The sequence below is a fragment of the Oreochromis niloticus genome, linkage group LG14, assembly GCF_001858045.2.
Source record: "Oreochromis niloticus isolate F11D_XX linkage group LG14, O_niloticus_UMD_NMBU, whole genome shotgun sequence".
NCBI classification, from domain to species: Eukaryota; Metazoa; Chordata; class Actinopteri; order Cichliformes; family Cichlidae; genus Oreochromis; species Oreochromis niloticus.
In genome coordinates, this window is record NC_031979.2 from 36,049,769 (window position 1) to 36,068,990 (window position 19,222).

Consider the following 19,222-nt stretch of genomic DNA (forward strand, 5'->3'; position numbering starts at 1 on the left):
CCTACTCATTATATCTGCATAAAAAACATTTTATGCATTTAAACATAAAATAAATAAAAATACATAAATAATATATATATATACATATACAAACATTAAATACATAAATAGTGCTAAAGTGACACAAAACGTTTGAAACAGCTTCAAGCCTCAGAGTTCGTCACAGTCGCGGTGGGAGGGGGACCGTACAGGAGTTACACTCGTTCCTGTATTGATGAGCCTTTCACCGCTACTGGAACATTCAGTGCAATACCCGCGAGTATTCCTCTATACCTGCAACACTAGTGAACACCAGAGGTAAGGTTTGCAAGAGTAAAAGAGTATTTGGGGTTTTAAGCTGTTCTCTTGAGCTTTCAAATCTCCTTTTATGCTGTGAGCTAAGCAAAGAGCTAATGCTAGCTAGTGTTGCTAACTAGTAAAATGTTACAAAGTGCCTAAAATAGCTGAATTATTATCATCCAAAGTAGTTGAGAAGCATTTTCTAATTTTCGTTTTTCACTTTAACATTTGGAAGTGAAGTATTTTAGTGTTCTGGTTATTAAATAACCTATTTTAAATGTTTGATTCAGAGGTTTTCTGGTCTCCCCTGTGTCTGTGTTTGATCACTAACCCTTTCTGCCTGTCCACTCCACTTCCCAGCCAAGTCTGTCATCATGTCTGGTGGTCCAGCGGTGAGGATCAGCATCGAGTCTTCCTGTGAGAAGCAGGTGCAGGAAGTGGCCCTGGATGGGACAGAGACCTATGTCCCTCCTCTATCCATGTCCCAGAACTTGGCAAAGTTGGCACAAAGAATTGACTTCAGCCAGGGATCCGACTCAGAGGAGGACGTTGAGGGGGAACCCAAGGACCGAGAGTGGGGCAAGCAGGATGGAGAGGAAGAAGAAGGTAAAATGCTTAAATAAAACAAGGAGCTAGAGCTACACCAGCCATCACACGTTCCTTAGTATAATCAGCTGCTGTGCGCCTTGGGCCAACATAAAATATTAAGCTGAACTTCATTCATCGTAGGTTAAACATTTTAGTACATTTCTGGACTTCACTTAGATGGTGAATAATTACCAATAAATATATAATTTAATTCTACTTAAAAATATGGACAGTGAGTGTCTACAGCAATTTGTAAATGTGTGTTGGGGGCAAGCTGTAGCTCAGGTGGTAGAGCAGGGTCACCTACTAAACGGAAGGTTGGTGGTCAATCCCTGTCTGCTCCAGTCTTCATGCCAAATATCCTTGGACAAGATACTAGAAGTTGAACGGAGTATGAATGCATGTGAATGTTATATATATAAAGCGCTTAGAAAGAGCGTAGAAAAAAGTGCTTGTGGGAATGGGTGAATGAGGCAAGTTGCGGAAAGCGCTTTGAGGGCTCAGAGTAGAAAAGTGCTTTATAAGAAACAATCTGTTTACCATTTATATCACAATGGAGCCTCTGTCATGGTTTATGGCTGCATTTCAGCCAGGGGTGTTGGAGGCCTTATGAAAATTGATGGAATTATGAATTATGTCAATCCTAAGACTACATCTGCTGCTCCAGTAAATAAATAAAACAGATTTCAAGAGTAATGAGATCAAGTTAAATAAAGTTAGACGTTATTTACAATTCACTCCGGACTCTGGTTTCTGTTGCACTTCTGTGTGGTGAAGAAAGGAGGACCAGCAAGTAGACTGGACAAATGAATTGAATACATAATGTAAGATTTTTTTATGACTTGTTGGAATCGAGCCCAATTTTCTGTTTTATTTCATAGGCACTGTAAAGTTTCAGCCATCTCTTTGGCCCTGGGATTCGGTGCGTAACAACCTCCGCAGCGCCCTCACAGAGATGTGTGTACTCTATGATGTGCTCAGTGTGGTGAAGGAGAAGAAGTACATGGCTTTAGACCCAGTGTCTCAGGATCCAGCAGCTGGAAAGGTAAATTAAACAATGTCACTTACATAGATTTTTTTTTTTTAAACGGTTTTTTAAGGGTTCTACAAAAAATCTGTAAATGTGAGCAAAGCACTCTTAGGTTTGTCCACAAAGAGATCTTTTGCTCCTTTTCCAACTCCTGCAGACACCACAGGTTTTCCAGCTGATCAGTAAAAAGAAATCATTGGCCACAGCAGCTATGATCCTTCAGAAGGGAGCAGAAAAGCTCAGTAAGTCAGTCGCAGAGAACCAGGAGAACAGGAGGCAAAGGGATTTCAACTCTGAGCTGCTGCGGCTGCGCTCACAGTGGAAACTACGCAAAGTTGGAGACAAGATCCTGGGAGACCTCAGCTACCGCAGTGCAGGTGATAAGAAAGGAAAACACCTCACTCAGTCAGTGCTGCTGCATCCTACAGATTAACAGGACAGGACACTTTAAACCTGTTTTCTAACTTCTGTGTTTGCCCATGCAGGCTCCCTTTTCCCCCATCATGGCACATTTGAAGTGATCAAAAATACTGACATTGATCTGGACAAAAAAATCCCAGAGGACTACTGCCCACTGGATGTCCAGATCCCCAGTGACCTGGAGGGGTCTGCTTACATCAAGGTCAGAGGGAAATGACATGTATAATATGTTTTTATTCATCTTTTCTCATTCCTTGTTCATTCTTTGATTTTAGTTAATTATCTGATATATTAGGTATAATAGAAAGATACTGTTTGTATCTTCAGGTGTCCATTCAGAAACAAGCTCCTGACATTGGTGATCTGGGAACCGTCAGCCTTTTCAGACAACAGCAAAAGAACAAAGCTGGTATGGTTCAGCAAACATACACATTAAAAGTTGTTTAGTAACACAGAGGCTCTTTTCTTCCACTTTTTTTTTTTCTAGAAGGCATTTTATGAAAATACTAAATTATTACATTCTGTGCGAGAAAGCGCTCTTTAAGCTTTAGGCTTTGGCAAAGGCTGACTGAGCCCACTCTAAATTGTAAGAGTAAATCTCACAAACAGAACTCTTGGTCTTTTTCTTTTGTCTCTGCTCAGGTACGCAGCCATGGCACGTGAAATTGGAGGCGGCTCAGAATGTTTTGCTCTGTAAGGAGATCTTCGCCCAGCTGTCCAGGGAGGCAGTTCAGATCAAATCCCAGATCCCTCACATTGTTGTGAAAAACCAGATCATCTCACAGCCATTCCCAGGTGAGAATATGACACAAATGGGGTCCTGGTTCAGTGTTTCTCACACTTACATATCTGCTTGTTTGTGCCATACGGAAGCACATACCCTGCCTGGAGAGAATAACTGACCCAGTGCTTGAGCACAAGGACCAGTTCTCCACCTGCTGCAGGTTAGGGGGACCCTCCAGCTCGCAGCAGATCTTCAGAGCAGAACTAGGACTGCAGTCCAAAAATGGTGGAAATGGAATCTGTCTCACCGTGGGTTGAGGCTGCCGCGACAGAGGAAACTTTCAAAATAACAGCACGGGAGGTTGTCTACTTGTCAAGTGATTGTGGATGGCATTAAAGAGATGAAAACATTTTTTAAAAAATGCTACAATATCGATGCATTAGTCTATGTCTACGAAATCCATGACAACACGGTGGTTTTGTTCGATGTTATCATGGGAATATCTTGTTGTAATTTAATAGAACTTAGAACCAAAATGTAGACTCACAACCATAGTACAAAAAAATACCTGTGTGGTATTTTGCTCTAAAACGTGAAATATACATTCTGGGGATGTGTTGAGACTAAAGTTAACATGTCTTAATGTGAAATAATATGGGGCCTATAGGCATTAACAAATGGTGATAGATCCAAATAAGAACAGGCTGGGAGGACAGGTGGGGATGAAAAAAGGATGATGGAGGAAGACAGACAATCTGATAAAGAAAGGCAAGAAGAGATAATTATATATACACAAAGGATTGATTACAAAACAAGACACACGTGGGAACAGTGAGGGGAAAGGAAAACAAAAGACAAAAAAAACAGGAGCTAAAACCAAAATAAGACAGTAGAGAAAAAAAAAATTTTGAAGTAAAACAGGAAGTGACCAAAAGACAAAGCAGAGAGGCAAGAATACGAACATGAAACGCTGTGACAGCTAGAATAACATTTAACATAATGACTGACTAATGTGGGCTGCGTTCCTCTTTAGTATCTATAAAATAAACACCATATTAATGTTCTGAGTAATATTCTTAATGTTACGTACGAGCAGCTGTCATCAAGTTGAGGTATTCAGCTTTCACATTCGTCAAGTGTGTAAAGAATGTTCTTTCACTTTTAGTGAACACTCAAATCAAATCACTTTTATTGTCACGTCACATTACTGGTACACTGGTACAGCACAAGTGAGTGAGATTCTTGTGTACAAGCTTCACAAGCAACAGCAACAACTGTTCAGCAGTCTTGTGGCCTAATGGAAAAATCTGTCTCTTAGTCTGCTGGTTCGGGACCAGATACTGCAGTACCTCCTGCCTGACAGAAGTAGTTTGAAACGTTTATGGCTGGAGTGACTGGAGTCTTTGAGGATCCTCCTGCCCTAATTCATCCAAAGTTCATTCTCCCCTCCAAACACACCTGTGATTTTTCTCTCCCTAGGTTTGCAGCTGTCAATCTCACTGTGCCATTCTACGGGGGAGAAGAAGAACAACCGGGCATCTCCAGAGAAACCCAAACCGGATGACCACCTTTACGTACTAGAACACAATCTGCATCAGATGATGAGAGAGGTGAGAAGTGAGATTCCTGTAGAGCACAATCTATTAACCACCTGGGGAGGAAACCGACCAGATATGATCTGAAATGCATTAAATATTTTTAAGCTTTGCCTTTTTTTCTCTTTCCTTTAACTTTTAACTATATATCCTCAAAAAACCTGTCTCAGTTAGGGAATACTGGTCAGGTCTCAGTGTGCTTTAGAATGCACGATAAAGACCGTAGAGAATTAAATAGAAAACTGCAATAGTCCCCTGCAGTATTACTTGGTGATTGTGGGAAGGAAGAACTCCCTTTTAACAGGGAGAGAGCACCAGCTGAATTGCACTCGGGAAGAGGCAGTCATTTCTGAGCAGAGGGTGCTAACAAGAAAAATAGGGCTACAAAGTGAAGGAATCTATGAGGTTTTTTTTCTTGTAAATTTAAAGTTTTAATGTTGGATTTTTTTAGATATTAATATTTATTTGTGTTCTTCTTCCTACAACGAGCCTGGAAACCTGTCGTCTTCTACTCTGCCAGGAGGCACTTCTATTGTTATTAATTTAAATTTCATTGTATCAGTCCACATGTCATTGACAACATTTGTTTCTTTTATAGTTTCACAAGCAGCAGCTGAGCTCTGTGGTGATGCCGCACCCTTCTAGCGCCCCCTTTGGCCACAAACGTCTGCGGCTGGCAGGGCCACTGGCCTATGACAAGGCAGAAATCTCCAGTTGGCAGCAGACTGAGGGGCTGCTGGAGAAGATCATCAAACAGGCCAAACACATCTTCCTACGTAGCAGGTAAAATCACTGACTGTTACAATTTTGACAGATATAATTTTATAAATACAGAAACATTTACCAGCAGCAATATTGACTTTTACTGCAACATTAGGAGCTCCAGAAAGTTTAGCAGTTTTTTTCCTACATTTGGCCAGCAGATGGCTCACATTGTCTTTGTTGTTTCATCAGAATCAGAATACTTTCCATAGTTCGTTTGGGATTAATAAATTAAATTATGTCATTTTATCTCAAAATATTTAAACTTTTAACAGAAGAATTGTTGTTAGCTACTTTTTGTTGACTGTATAATGCTTAGCAACGCTCTTCACGGGTACCACGGTGTTTGTGGTCAACAGGACGGCACGGACCATCGATAGTCTGGCCAGTCGGATTGAAGACCCGCAGATCCAGGCTCACTGGTCCAACATTAATGACGTATATGAGTCCAGTGTCAAAGTGCTCATCACTTCACAAGGCTACGAGCAGATCTGCAAGTAAGTGGAGTGCAGGGGAGTTTACTCATTGTTTTAAATATCAATATTTATGATTTTTTTTTTTTTTTTGTACATTTTATTTTTATTATACTTTTTATTATCACAGATTTGTACTATTTTAAATATTTACTAAATATTCACTATTTTTTACTATTATTATTTTAATTTAAAATACTTTTTTCATTATTAGAATCAATAAGTTTTGTATTTTATTTTTGTAATTTTAAATTCTTTCTTTATTTAAGGATCTTATTATTTAGAATTTATGATTTAATGTTTTGGGATTTTTAATTTTTATATTTATATTTTAATACACCTTTTTCAGTTAATTTATGATTATTTGTTATTTATTATCAAGTAAATCGAAAAACTCAACAACTGAAAAAATCCTTGACGCAAAGTTTTTGCTTTGCTGATTTGTTTAATGCTCGGCTCTGTAGCGCTCAGTGGCCGCCATGTAAATGCGAATGTTTTACCTACATTTGCAACTAAAAACAAACCTGCAATAGAAACGTATGTAGGAGCAGCATGTGAATAAAAAGTATGACAACATTAAACCCACATGGTCCCCAGTTTTTAAACAAAATTACTGATAACACAGCAGCAACAGTGACTGTCTAACTGAGACGGTGAGCTCAGGTTTCTAGTGTCCAAATCAGAGCGCTGTTATCACCATCACAACCTTTACTGGGAAACAGCTGGCAGGATCCTTCAAAAAACAACCTGCTTAATGAACTTTGATGTGAAGAAAAGAGGACTTTAAAGTTTGCTCCAGTCACTGTCAATTGTTTTAAGCAGTGAAAAAGAAATAGAATATTATATTAATAAAACTATATTAATATATATATACGGGAAAAAAAAGAAGCTTTTTTTCCCCCTGGCCAATAAAAATGCACATGAGCCAGTAAAACTCTGAGCCAGTGACTTGGGGCTGTTAGGTTGGACACTAAATTATTATTAATGTTAATTATTAACATGTGCACCATCATAACATCTCGTTTTTAGAAGCATAAAACTTTGCATCAAAGCATTATTGTACTTAAGATCATTTATTTATTTGTTTTTGCATTTAAGAGAATGTTTTCTTCAAATGCTTTAGTTTTATTATGGCATGCAAATTAGGGATGGGACTCGAGAACGGATTCTTGTAGAAAACCTGTTCTCAGTAGTCCAATTCCTTGGAATTGTTAGAATGCTCACCTATCAATCCCGCTTATCGGTTCTTACACTTGGACTATAATCAGCTGATTTCAGTTTGCGTGTCAGAGGAGGAAAATGGCAACACAGTCTAGAGCACAGGTGTCGAACTCCAGGTCTCGAGGGCCGCTGTCCTGCTGGTTTTCCAACGAACAGGCCTTTGTAGCTTCTTATTGGCAAAGCACATCTGATCCAGGTAATCAGCAGCACATAGGGCAGGGATATCTCAAAAACAAGCAGGATACTGGCCCTCGAGGACTGGAGTTTGACACTCCTGGTCTAGAGCTTGGATATGGACATTTATTTTTATTGCACAAAAGGACGAGGACGATTGTAGAGTGGAAAACTGCATCCAGGACAGAAACAACCACATTGTGCTGCCAGGTATCTGCCAAGACACCATGCTAAAGCTAAGCTAACCCAGAACCCAGAGTGAAAGCTGAGCGAATGCTGAGCCTAGTGCCCAGACCCTTATCAGGATGTCCTAAAAACTCCCTGAAAAGCCTTCAGTTGATCCAAAATGCTGCAGCAAGAGTCCTGACAGGGACTAGAAAGAGAGAGCATATCTCTCCTATATTGGCTTCTCTTCATTGGCTCCCTGTTATATCCTGCACCTTTAAAATCGATCTTGAAAAATTTAACTTAATGACCTTGGAGTACCATATCACTCTCATACTGCAGGCCTACTTGTTGTTCCTAGAGTATTTAAAAGTAGAATGGGAGGCAGAGCCTTCAGTTTTCAGGCCCCTCTTCTGTGGAACCAGCTTCCAGTTTGGATTCAGGAGACAGACACTATCTCTACTTTCAAGATTAGGCTTCAAACTTTCCTTTTTGCTAAAGCATATAGTTAGGGCTGGACCAGGTGACCCTGAATCCTCCCTTAGTTATGCTGCAGTGGGTGTAGGCTGCTGGGGGATTCCCAGCATGCACTGGGTGTTGTTTCTTCAGTCACCTTTCTCACTCACTATGTGTTTATATACCTCCTGCATTTAATCATTAGTTATTATTAATCTCTGGCTTCCAAAGCATGGGTTCTGTCCTGTCTTCCTTCTCTCACCCCAACCATTCGCAGCACCATTCGCCCCTCCCTGAGCCTGGTTTTGCTGTAGGTTTCTTCCTGTTAAAAGGGAGTTTTTCCTTCCCACTGTTGCCAAAGCGCTTCCTCATAGGTTGTCATATGTCTGTTGGGGTTTTTGCTGTTGTATTATGGTAGGGTCTTTACCTCACAATATAAAGCACTTTGAGGTGACTGTTTTTTTTTTTTTTTGTTGTGATTTGGTGCTGTATAAATAAAATTGAATTGAATTAACTTCTACATGGAATCAAGGAGATGGGCAGTCAGACTGCAGCCTGCCTTTATACTTGTTCATGTTTCTAAAGCAGAGTCACTGTGGCGACCGATTTTTGGTGCTAGTTTTCATCTTTGCTTTGTGCAGTCAGCTTTTAGTGCACTAAGAGAGAGATCTTAGAGATGTGTGTCCTCATTAGGGATTTGTTTTGGTATGTGGGGCTGTAGCCTTAGGTTTATATTGTTAAATGGTGGTTATGAGACATTGTGTTTCAGCTATTTGCAGAGTAACATGAAAGTAACGGAATGAGTTTGATAATGAAGTAATTGAGCAACGTACTGCATTACTTTTTCGAAAAGTAGTCTGTGTTATATGTGCAATAATGACTTTTTTGAGTAACAATTCGAACGCTGATCACGACAAAGAGAACTACCTCAACAAACACACAGAAACATTTGACCCACTGCATCCAATTCATTTGCATGAATGATTTTTTTGTTTGTTTGGTTTTTTTGACAGACATTGTATGTAGTTATATTACAACACTGGTACACACTGTAGAAATAACAATTTTCTATTTCCTGTTTTTTGGGGGGGGGGGGGGGGTTGACAACCTGTGGGTTTTTTTCTCTTTTAAGTATTTATTATAAGGCAGAAGTATTTCTTATCCAGTTACTTGAATAATCAATAGGATACTTGATTACTAAAATATTCAATAGCTGCAGCTTTTATTATTTAATTATATATTTAATAGTTATTTCTGAATCTATAGTAATTTTTTTGTACTTTTGTTTGTTAACTAACGTTTATGATTACATTTTTGTATTTTCGTTCACTGCTGTTGTGAACTATATAAATATAAATAAATGGGTTTGAAAAAAGCTTTTCACTCCTCATATATGGATGTTCGTATGACTCTGGACCAGCATGTTTGATCCTCTGAGATGAGGCTCACTGTGTTTTATTTGGTGCGTTTAGGTCCATCCAGCTGCAGCTGAACATCGGTGTGGAGCAGATCAGGGTGGTGCACAGAGATGGACGTGTGGTCATGCTGTCACATCAGGAACAGGAGCTGCAAGACTTTCTCCTCTCACAGGTATCAACAGTAACTTCCACAGTTATTGGAGGAAGCTGAATTTACCAGAAGCATGGCTGCACACTGTTGACTGTAATGCTTCAGTATTTAATTCTGTGTATCCCTGCCTTCTTTTCACAGATGTCGCAGCATCAGGTACATGCGGTTCAGCAGCTGGCTAAGGTGATGGGCTGGCACGTCCTGAGCTTCAGTAACCATGTAGGTCTGGGCCCAGTGGAGAGCATCGGAAATGCCTCCGCCGTCACTGTTGCCTCTCCCAACGGAGAGTACGCCATCTCAGGTGAGACTGATGGCCCTTGGATCCTCAGGTTTCTCTGTAGTAGGAAGAGCATATTAGCAACAGCAGCTCAGATACTACTCATGCCTCTATGCATGAGACATTCAGGCTCTCCCTTAGCTAACCTCCCCCCAAAATCTGTCCCTGCTTTCCTGTTGAATAAAGGCTAAAACGTAAAAAAAAAAAAAAAGACCACACCCAGTCTGTCAGTGTATTGAAAATTACTCAAGATTAAGCAGACAGGTTGATACAAGCTGGGGAATCTTTGAGAAACTTCCTCTATTTAAACATTATTGAAATGCACCATGAACTAGTTTCCTTGGGCCATGCAACACTCATACTGAATATCTGTAAACACTGAAGAATAATGTGTGGCGAGACAAGAGAAAAACTTTGTCATTGTTTAAAAACAACAAAAGTCTGCTCAGCAGCTCTTTATCAGTATGCAGCAAAGTAAATAACTGTCAGTGGTTTTTCATCAAAGTTTCTTTTCTCTTCAGTACGTAACGGCCCAGAGAGCGGCTGCAAAGTTTTGGTTCAGTTCCCTCGCAGCCAGATCAAAGAGCTGCCAAAGAGCGACGTCATCCAGGACGCCAAGTGGAGCCACCTCAGAGGGCCGTACAAAGAGGTCCATTGGAGCAAGATGGAGGGCCGAAACTTTGTCTACAAGATGGAGCTCCTCATGGCAGCACTGACTCCCTGTCCTTAAGTGCTGACTGTCTAGTGACTCCTCCCACACACAAAATCACAGTTTATCTAAAAAGGAAAATCTTCCTTCATAGACTCTCTTCCTCACATTTGAAAGAATCGACAGCGCTTTCATTTCTTTTAGTTTTTAACCAACTCGTGGACCGCCATAAAGTCTGTCCACACAAGTGTCCTCTGCCTGTTGCTTATAGTGTAAGGTGTGGACTGTGTGTATATACCTCAAACAGTTTGATACAAAATAAAAAGCAGTCTGTCTTGTATATATTTGTCCTTTTTCTAAAGAATAAAGCTATTGTGAGATTATTATGTTATCATATGTTACCTTATATCTGTAATCAAAGTAGTTGAATCATGATATTGCTGTAGGTCATATTACATCTTTTAGTCTAGCTGGTGTGATGTGTATGCAGTTTAGTTTCCATTATACTTCTGAGTTAAAAGAAGGTGACAATCATTAGATTTGTTAGATAGGTGTGTATTATCCTGTACCACTGATCTGCTGTGAATGTGTTACACTGTTTCTTGACATTTCATACTGCTGAACCATGAAGAGAATGTTGGGTGCAGAGGACCTTGTGCCGATAATAGAAGAGACAGACCACATTCCATACCCCCACCTTTACAGAGAGCAGAAAAACAAGGAGCCGAGGCCATAAGTCAGGCTCGCTAGGAATTAGAAAACATGTGAAGGTTTAGATTTTTACGACTAGGTGGGGGCCACTAGAGGCTATAAGAGGTTGAGTAACCCTCCACCATTTCGAGATTTGCTGTGACCCTCTGCATGCAGGTCTCCCCATCATGATGGTTTATGCTCATAAAGTGTTGAATTGTATGGAAATAAATAATTGTTGATTGAGCATTTATACACCGAGTATTGTCCTTCCTTCAGCCCAAAGATTAAAAGAATTGGGAGATTTTAACACTATGGATCAAAGAGACACCGTTTATTAAACTGAGTTTAGGGATTTGCCGGTTCAAACTTTAAATTTGTCCACATTAAGTTCAACGTCGTTTTAGGACTGTATTCCAACATGGGAACAAAAGTTTAGTGAACTCCCAAATTTTCACTAAACCTATTTTCTGGAACAGGCTGGTTTGCTGGGAGGAACAAGTTTCTGTGTGTCTGTGTGTGTGTGTGTGTGTGTGTGTGGCTTAGCAAACAGAATGTGTGACTATGGCTTTGAGCTCAGAGTAGATGGGTGCAGTTTTAATACCACTCCATTTGTCTGATGTGACAGCATTTTAGATAAACTAACTTTGAGTCTGGACTCTGGACCTTCAGGCAGGTGGGGAACCTAAAGTTCCTGTGTAGGCACGAGGGAGGAGACGGCTGACTAAGAATCACAAAATCATTTGCAATGTGAACCGGATATTTTTTCTTTAGGTAATAAAAGAAGAACAGTTCTTTTCTTTTGTTTCTACATTCATTCATTCTTTATTCTGCATTCCTTCCTTCCTTTTGCAGGCCATGATCAGTTGACCTGTGTTACGGCAGCTTTATGGGTCTGTGTGGATTTAGCAAACTGCAATTACTACTTGACTACTTGGGTCACAACTTTAGTTACACTACTTTCTGATTTGCTGAGCCAGTGTTTTCAAGGCCTCAGCTGAAAGTATCGCCGGCCTGCAGCACACAAAAACGTAACTCGTTTCATGTTATAATGAAATAATCTGCCTATCTGATTTAATCGCTTATTAATTAAACCAGCCCAGTTTAACCCTTGGTCATGAGTAAAATTAAGTCACACAGTTTCTTTGCTTAGAGAATAAATACAAGATTTATTGTGTTCCTGTGTCATCGGTGGTATATTTACATTCACTCATTCAGTGACAGTCATCTGTAAATATCAATATCAGTACAAAATATCAACACAGTGCAGGTATTCATGACTGACCAGTCATGCTTTGAGCTGTAAGTTACTAGATTTTATAAAGAGGACAGTTTTATGTACACAACATTCCACCTTCAAAAGTATGCCCTCATGTTGTATAACTGACAGCTTTGATTGGCCATTTCAGGTGAGTCATCACTCAGATGTTCATTATCTGCAGCTCAGTCACATCGTTTTCTGCAAAAAAAAGGAGGATTAAAGTGTCAATACATCATTAAGACAACAAACAAAGCTATAATAGGTCTTCACAGACCTTTGTACTCAAACACGCCCTTACTTTGAAACAATAATAGAGTCTAACCAAAGTCAACCATCACACCTTTCAACCTATATTTATTCTCCACACAATCGTGCAGTGGTAAGAAGAACACATTTAAACTTTAGATAAAACAACACACAAACGTGTTTATTCAAAAAATGTTGTTCTTTACTGTTTCACCCATTACCTAAAAAAGCAGCCACATTTCAGACACTTTATAAGGTTTTATTTGCCTCATTCAGGAACCAGTTTGTAACTTATTTAGTAGTAGTCTTTAGGAATAGTTCTCCTGGCTATTCTTTGGATTTGGCTGCTTTGTGTTCTGTTCTCTCTGAAGATGATCCCACACTCAATAATATTGCGTCAGGACTCTGAGGAGGCCAGTTCGTGATTGATGGTGTTCCACTGTGTGTTTTTCTATCCAGGTGTGCGTTTACTGCGTTAGCAGTGTGTTTGGGATGATTGTCATGCTGAAAAATTAAGCCGCTGTAAGTTGGACCCTTTCCAGTTGCATGATGGATCAGAATCTGATGACACTTTTTCTGTGTTCAAAATTTCTGCCCCAAACTTCTGCATGACAGAGCTTTATGACTAAAACTGCACCAACTGTTCATCCTCAGCACCAGGGAGAGTTTTGGGGAAACTGGCCTGCAAATATGCCCCAAAATTCCTGAAAGCAGCAGGTCCGTCCATGGACTACCTGTTAAACTGCATGTAGTTCAGACTGTGCCTGTTTAGTGCAGACAATAACGTATTCTATGAATGAATGTGTATAAACGTGTCCTGTAGTGTTTCCATTATCATTGCCACAAAAATGTAAGAAATTCTGTAAAACACTATGGATATTTGTAGGAGAAGCAGACACACAAATTTATTTATTTTGATGTATTTATTTATTTATTTTGGTTACATAGTTGTCCTCCATGTAGAGTGACCTTTTTTGGTTATGAACGTTTTCAGCACTTATCCATACAAGAAATCAGGGAAGGATATGTTTGAGCAATGCCAGCAATCCGAAATTTTCTGAATGGGTATTCACAAGAAATTTCCAAGTTGTAAATCTGTTTTTCTGGCATCACCTGAATGCACAATGATTGACACCATTAGAGGATAATCACTGAAATGGATTTTGCTGTTCACACGTGAGTTTACCTGGCATCTCTCTCCTGCGCTTGCATGCCATTATCTTCTTGTAGGCCTTGTCCAGGAGCCACATGGCGAGCATAAGAAGGCCGGCCAAGCAGGCCAGGGCCAAAAAAGAGACAGTAAGGTACTGAAGGTCCTCATACAGAACCTCTGCAGGACAGAAACACAGGAGCCACATCTTATTTACTGCAAACTCAACTTCTGATAAGGCTGATATGTTTATTAAAGATCATTTTTCATCATGTTCACTTGTTAAAAAAAGAATCCCCTCTTTGGTCAATCCATATGTTCTTCCTTCCTGCATTCATTCCTCCCTAAAATTATCACAGCACATCTGCCATTCTTCATTCTTCACATTCTTCTTCATTTTCATAGTTTATTTGCTTTAGAGTTACTCTGTCTGGTGTGGAAAACAGTTCTGAGCCTACCTCTAATAACCACAGATGCCATGTTTGGGAAATCTGGGCAGGGCTGTCGTCCTTAAATCCAAAGAACTGTTACCACAATGCCAGTCAGACTACGTCAAACTGAAGCCCAGGGCTTTTGTTCATGCTCCAATCACGATTAGTGCTGCTTTTTTAAATCCTGTGAAGAAATTCTTTGTACAGGTATGACAGAAGCGCTGTTAATTACCTTAAGCTTTAAAAACTGAGCTGTTCTGACAGGACTGTTTCTTTCTTTTTTGCCCGTTTTCCCTCGTTGTGTGTTAGTTTTCTGTTTTTTGTTTTTTTTTTATGTAAAGAGTCTCACCATTTACTTTGAGGACGAAACCAAAATCCTTGCTGCTCCCGGTTGATTCTGTGATGGTGACGACGTAGAATCCACCATCCTGCAGCCGCAGGTCTGACAGGCACATCGAACCGTTGTCATAGGCCTGCACCCGGCTGCTGTAGTCCTCCGTTATGTTGGTGTACCCCCCAGGCTGCCAGGTCCCTATCATCCGGCTCACCAATCCTGACATAAAAGTCCATTGTATGTTTGGGATCTCGCTGCAGGTGAAATTCACTGAGAAGATCACATCGTCCTGCACAGAGCGGATCAGGCTCCTCTGAGGAGAGTATATGGAAATGGCTCCAGCTAAACAAACACATGAACATACATGCATACATTAGTGTTTATTTTCAGGGTTATTCTAAAATCAGCTGAATGTAAGTCAAAGGGAAATTCTGCTTTGCATCAGAAGAAAATGAATACAGCAGCAAATTGCAAAAAGACATGATCGGTGATCCAGACTCTTCTAGGATTTCTCCTAAAGTCCTAAAATTGTTTTATTAAAGTGGTACTTCCAAACTATTATACAGGACATGTGAACACAGTGTTGTTGCTTCCTTCAACAGCCATAAGCTGCATTCACAGGTGTTAAATTACAACATTTTGAACTGATCCTGATATCAAAATACATGTAAAGGGAGACCTTTCCTGTACTATAACTGGTTTTATCCAGCCACCTATCCTGCAAGGTGATACAACCTTTAAAAGTTTACCAAAATTTGAAGTTTTCTCGAGTTAATCATCAGAAAAAAGATCAAACATCCAGGATAACAATACATGTGTCATAACATGGTGGAGAGAGGACCCAAGCATAGGGCACGTAGGCAGATTGAAATGACAATGAGCCTTTACTTGGCTGAGACAGGACTACATACTCTGGGGAATACCTGGGGATTAGAAAGTCAACGCAGACAGGAAGTAAGAAGCGGAAACATGACACATGAGAAAAGTGTCTATCAAAGTAAAACAAGAAATAAACACACATACAACAGTACTCAGAATAAACAGGATCACAGAAACAGACGACTCAGCTGGAGGAACGAACACTGACATGACAACAGAACCAGAGCCCAATAATTTCACTTCACAAAATCTAAAGTCAGAGTTACTAGAAGGACAGTGACCTCACAACAAGAACCAGAATTTGTAGAAAACAGTAGAGTACAGATGAAAACACAAAAACAGCACAAAACTGCAAGAGCATGACAATTTATTTCTGTTACTCTTTAGCTTTAGCATTAAATTAATATGGCTCTGCTATTGAAAGTAAGACATCTCACGATATCTTATGTTAGGGTGGTTATGAAAAAGAAACAAAAACAAGATTTGGCTTTAGATTACAATGTTCCAACCTTTGTATTTCAACGGACTGTAACTCAAAACATATTCAAAGTATGAGGATAACATTTTTATCATTAGATATACGGAAGTTATTGTAAAGAAAAATCTGTTGATTCTGAGGGGATACGGTGGGGGAGTGACTCAGATACCTGAGTCACCTGAGTCACAGTGATAGCAATTAGAGTAGAAACCTGCTGGTGTGTGACACAATCAAGCGTCATAAAAAGGAATCATTCCATAATATCCTATTAGAGCGATTAGAACATGCTGTAGGTATTACAGGTACTGCACTGCAGTGGTTTGTATCATATCTATCTAATAGACTCCAATTTGTACATGTAAATGGAGAGTCCTCTTCAGACACTAAGGTCAATTATGGTGTTCCACAGGGTTCAGTGCTAGGACCAATTCTATTTACATTATACATGCTTCCCTTAGGCAGCATCATTAGAAGACATAGCATAAATTTTCACTGCTATGCAGATGACACGCAGCTCTATCTATCCATGAAGCCAGGTAACACACACCAATTAGTTAAACTGCAGGAATGTCTTAAAGACATAAAGACCTGGATGGCCGCTAACTTTCTGCTTCTTAATTCAGATAAAACTGAGGTTATTGTACTCGGCCCTGAAACTCTTAGAAATATGGTATCTAAGCAGATTCTTACTCTGGATGGCATTACCTTGGCCTCCAGTAACACTGTGAGAAACCTTGGAGTCATTTTTGACCAGGACATGTCCTTCAACGCACATATTAAACAAATATGTAAGACTGCTTTCTTCCATTTGCGCAACATCTCTAAAATTAGAAATATCCTGTCTCAGAGTGATGCTGAAAAACTAGTTCATGCATTTATTACTTCCAGGCTGGACTACTGTAATTCACTATTATCAGGAAGTCCTAAAAACTCGCTGAGAAGCCTTCAGCTGATCCAAAATGCTGCAGCAAGAGTACTGACAGGGACTAGAAAGAGAGAGCATATTTCTCCTGTTTTGGCTTCCCTTCATTGGCTTCCTGTTAAATCCAGAATTGATTTCAAAATCCTGCTCCTCACATACAAGGTCTTAAATAATCAGGCCCCATCTTATCTTAATGACCTTGTAGTACCATATCACCCTATTAGAGCACTTCGCTCTTGCACTGCAGGCCTACTTGTTGTTCCTAGAGTATTTAAAAGTAGAATGGGAGGCAGAGCCTTCAGTTTTCAGGCCCCTCTTCTGTGGAACCAACTTCCAGTTTGGATTCGGGAGACAGACACTATCTCTACTTTCAAGATTAGGCTTAAAACTTTCCTTTTTGCTAAAGCATATAGTTAGGGCTGGACCAGGTGACCCTGAATCCTCCCTTAGTTATGCTGCAATAGACGTAGGCTGCCGGGGATTCCCATGATGCATTGAGTTTTTCCCTTCCAGTCACCTTTCTCACTCACTATGTGCTAATAGACCTCTCTGCATCGAATCATATCTGTTATTAATCTCTGTCTCTCTTCCACAGCATGTCTTTCATCCTGTTTTCCTTCTTTCACCCCAACCGGTCGCAGCAGATGGCCGCCCCTCCCTGAGCCTGGTTCTGCCGGAGGTTTCTTCCTGTTAAAAGGGAGTTTTTCCTTCCCACTGTCGCCAAAGTGCTTGCTCATAGGGGGTCATATGATTGTTGGGTTTTTCTCTGTATTTATTATTGTGCTATCTACTGTACAATATAAAGCGCCTTGAGGCGACTTTTGTTGTGATTTGGCGCTATATAAATAAAATTGAATTGAATTGAATTGAATTCCACCTTGACACAGTTAGCTGCTGTTCCTGACAAACACTGTGGGATGTCTCCTGCTCTGCCTCTGCTCTGTCTGATCCCCCACCCCCATCCTCCTCTTCCCGGAGGATTAAAACTGGTCAAACTAGCTGGGAGGTATCAGAATGAATATAAGAGGCAGTGTGTTTAGGCCAAGCTTGAATGCATATTTTCACATGTGTGTCAGGGAGAGATCTGGTTCCGCTGGTGGTGTGTTTGTTTAATGAAGCACAGGTGAAGAATTCAAAATGAAAAATACTGGCGCTGACTGAGAAGCAAGTCAGTATGGGAGATTTTTGTTTTTGTCGAGTGGTTGCATTTTTATAGTTCAGATAAGGTACTCTGCAATCTTCAGCTTTCTGACTGTCACATGGTTGCAGACACAAGTGAACACGATACAGCCAGAGAAAGAGAGAGTGGGCTCATCGTGTTATAGAGCAGGGGCTTGACCCCCTCGGGACCTCAACAATAGAAACGGATCAGACGTTATGTAATAAAATCCCTATCATGCTTCAGCACGGTTTCATGGCTACATGCCTGTGCTCTGCTTAGATAATATTAGGGAATATTGACCTTTTTACTTCTACCAGGATCGCCTATATTTACTTTCTACTGACAGGAGCGAAACTTCATCCAACATTTCAAGTGTTAAACAAACATAGGTAGGTCGTACCACATAGATAAAGCAGCAGAATTAGGAATGTGTTGAGCTTACCTAGGTGGCACATATATAACATGATGCTGAGAAAAACAGCAACATCTTGTATTTCCCAGAGCCTGAAATGCCACATTAGGATTCCAGACCCATCTGTCGAACTGCCGCAGAAGAAGCTTCCTTGGGTTATTTTACATTTTGTAGCATTCTCCTCGTCTTCCACCTTTTCCCACGGTTTCTTCTTCTTCTGTTTGTCTTCCTGGAGTTTATGAGAGTTGTTCTTCTATTGCTTTCCTTCTGCTTTTTTGTAAAAAGTAAGAGTGTCTGTCAGGAGTGCAAAAGCTTCCCTCCTCTCTCTCAAGACTGTGTTGGATTTGACTTCATACCTGCGCAAGTCACTGCCAGCCAGCCCACACCTATCAGACAGGTTGAGCCGGAGATTACTGAGCAAACATGTAGTCCTTGTGTGGCAGCGCTCTCTCACACACTCACACACAACTGAAGGCTGAAAGCCGTTGAGCAATATATTCTAATTTACCTATTACAGCCACTTAATTGTCTATCTACAGACACACTGTCACAAAATGAAAGTGGGACAGGTGGAATCAAGCAGCGACACACCTGGTAAAACATGTCAAACAGGAAGTACTGTGTTCACATGTATGCACCTAAAAACAGACACACAGTGACAGTCAAATGAAACTTCCTTTTAGGAGGCATATTAAAGCTGACTGTCTGTAGGTAACCCAGGTCTTATTTCTCACTGTTATTTAGTTTATAATAATTTAAGACTCTAATGGTGTTTTTTATAATTAATGTGCTTACCAAGACCAGTGTTAAACAAGGCCGCACCAAAACCACACAATAAAAATCCAACATATATAAATGAAAGGAATATTAAAAAC

General features: G+C 40.2%; 2 protein-coding genes across 3 annotated transcripts; one reads left to right on the forward strand and one right to left on the reverse strand.

The window, feature by feature from the left end:
* The first annotated feature begins 136 nt into the window (after positions 1-136).
* med17 (mediator complex subunit 17) lies at positions 137-11,325 on the forward strand. Its single transcript, XM_003448959.5, has 13 exons — positions 137-297; positions 640-885; positions 1,749-1,912; positions 2,055-2,274; positions 2,383-2,519; positions 2,645-2,726; positions 2,960-3,112; positions 4,521-4,651; positions 5,235-5,419; positions 5,758-5,895; positions 9,360-9,477; positions 9,598-9,757; positions 10,255-11,325. Exons 2-13 carry the CDS (start codon positions 654-656, stop codon positions 10,461-10,463), a joined length of 1,929 nt encoding a protein of 642 aa, XP_003449007.1. The 5' UTR covers positions 137-297; positions 640-653; the 3' UTR covers positions 10,464-11,325.
* Positions 11,326-12,221: 896 nt separating this feature from the next.
* On the reverse strand, positions 12,222-18,943 carry vstm5 (V-set and transmembrane domain containing 5). Of its 2 annotated transcripts, none has more exons than XM_005474843.4 (4): positions 18,378-18,943; positions 14,510-14,836; positions 13,766-13,909; positions 12,222-12,531 (listed from the first exon to the last, which is right to left on the reverse strand). In XM_005474843.4, the coding sequence occupies exons 1-4, from the start codon at positions 18,451-18,453 to the stop codon at positions 12,494-12,496; spliced, it is 585 nt and encodes a 194-aa protein (XP_005474900.1). In that variant the 5' UTR covers positions 18,454-18,943; the 3' UTR covers positions 12,222-12,493. The 2 variants fall into 2 exon arrangements, with proteins under 2 accessions (XP_005474900.1, XP_005474899.1); XM_005474842.4 differs by lacking the exon at positions 12,222-12,531 and adding an exon at positions 12,544-13,692.
* Between the last annotated feature and the right edge of the window lie 279 nt (positions 18,944-19,222).

Coding starts and splice junctions, on each gene's coding strand:
- med17 (XM_003448959.5), top strand. CDS start 654: ATGTCTGGTGGTCCAGCGGTGAGGATCAGCATCGAGTCTTCCTGTGAG. Junction 4,652..5,234: donor TGCATCAGATGATGAGAGAG/GTGAGAAGTGAG, acceptor TTTCTTTTATAG/TTTCACAAGCAGCAGCTGAG. Junction 5,896..9,359: donor GGCTACGAGCAGATCTGCAA/GTAAGTGGAGTG, acceptor TGGTGCGTTTAG/GTCCATCCAGCTGCAGCTGA.
- vstm5 (XM_005474842.4), bottom strand. CDS start 18,453: ATGTGGCATTTCAGGCTCTGGGAAATACAAGATGTTGCTGTTTTTCTC. Junction 14,837..18,377: donor GTTATATATGTGCCACCTAG/GTAAGCTCAACA, acceptor GTGTTTGTTTAG/CTGGAGCCATTTCCATATAC. Junction 13,693..13,765: donor GCGCAGGAGAGAGATGCCAG/GTAAACTCACGT, acceptor TTGTGCATTCAG/GTGATGCCAGAAAAACAGAT.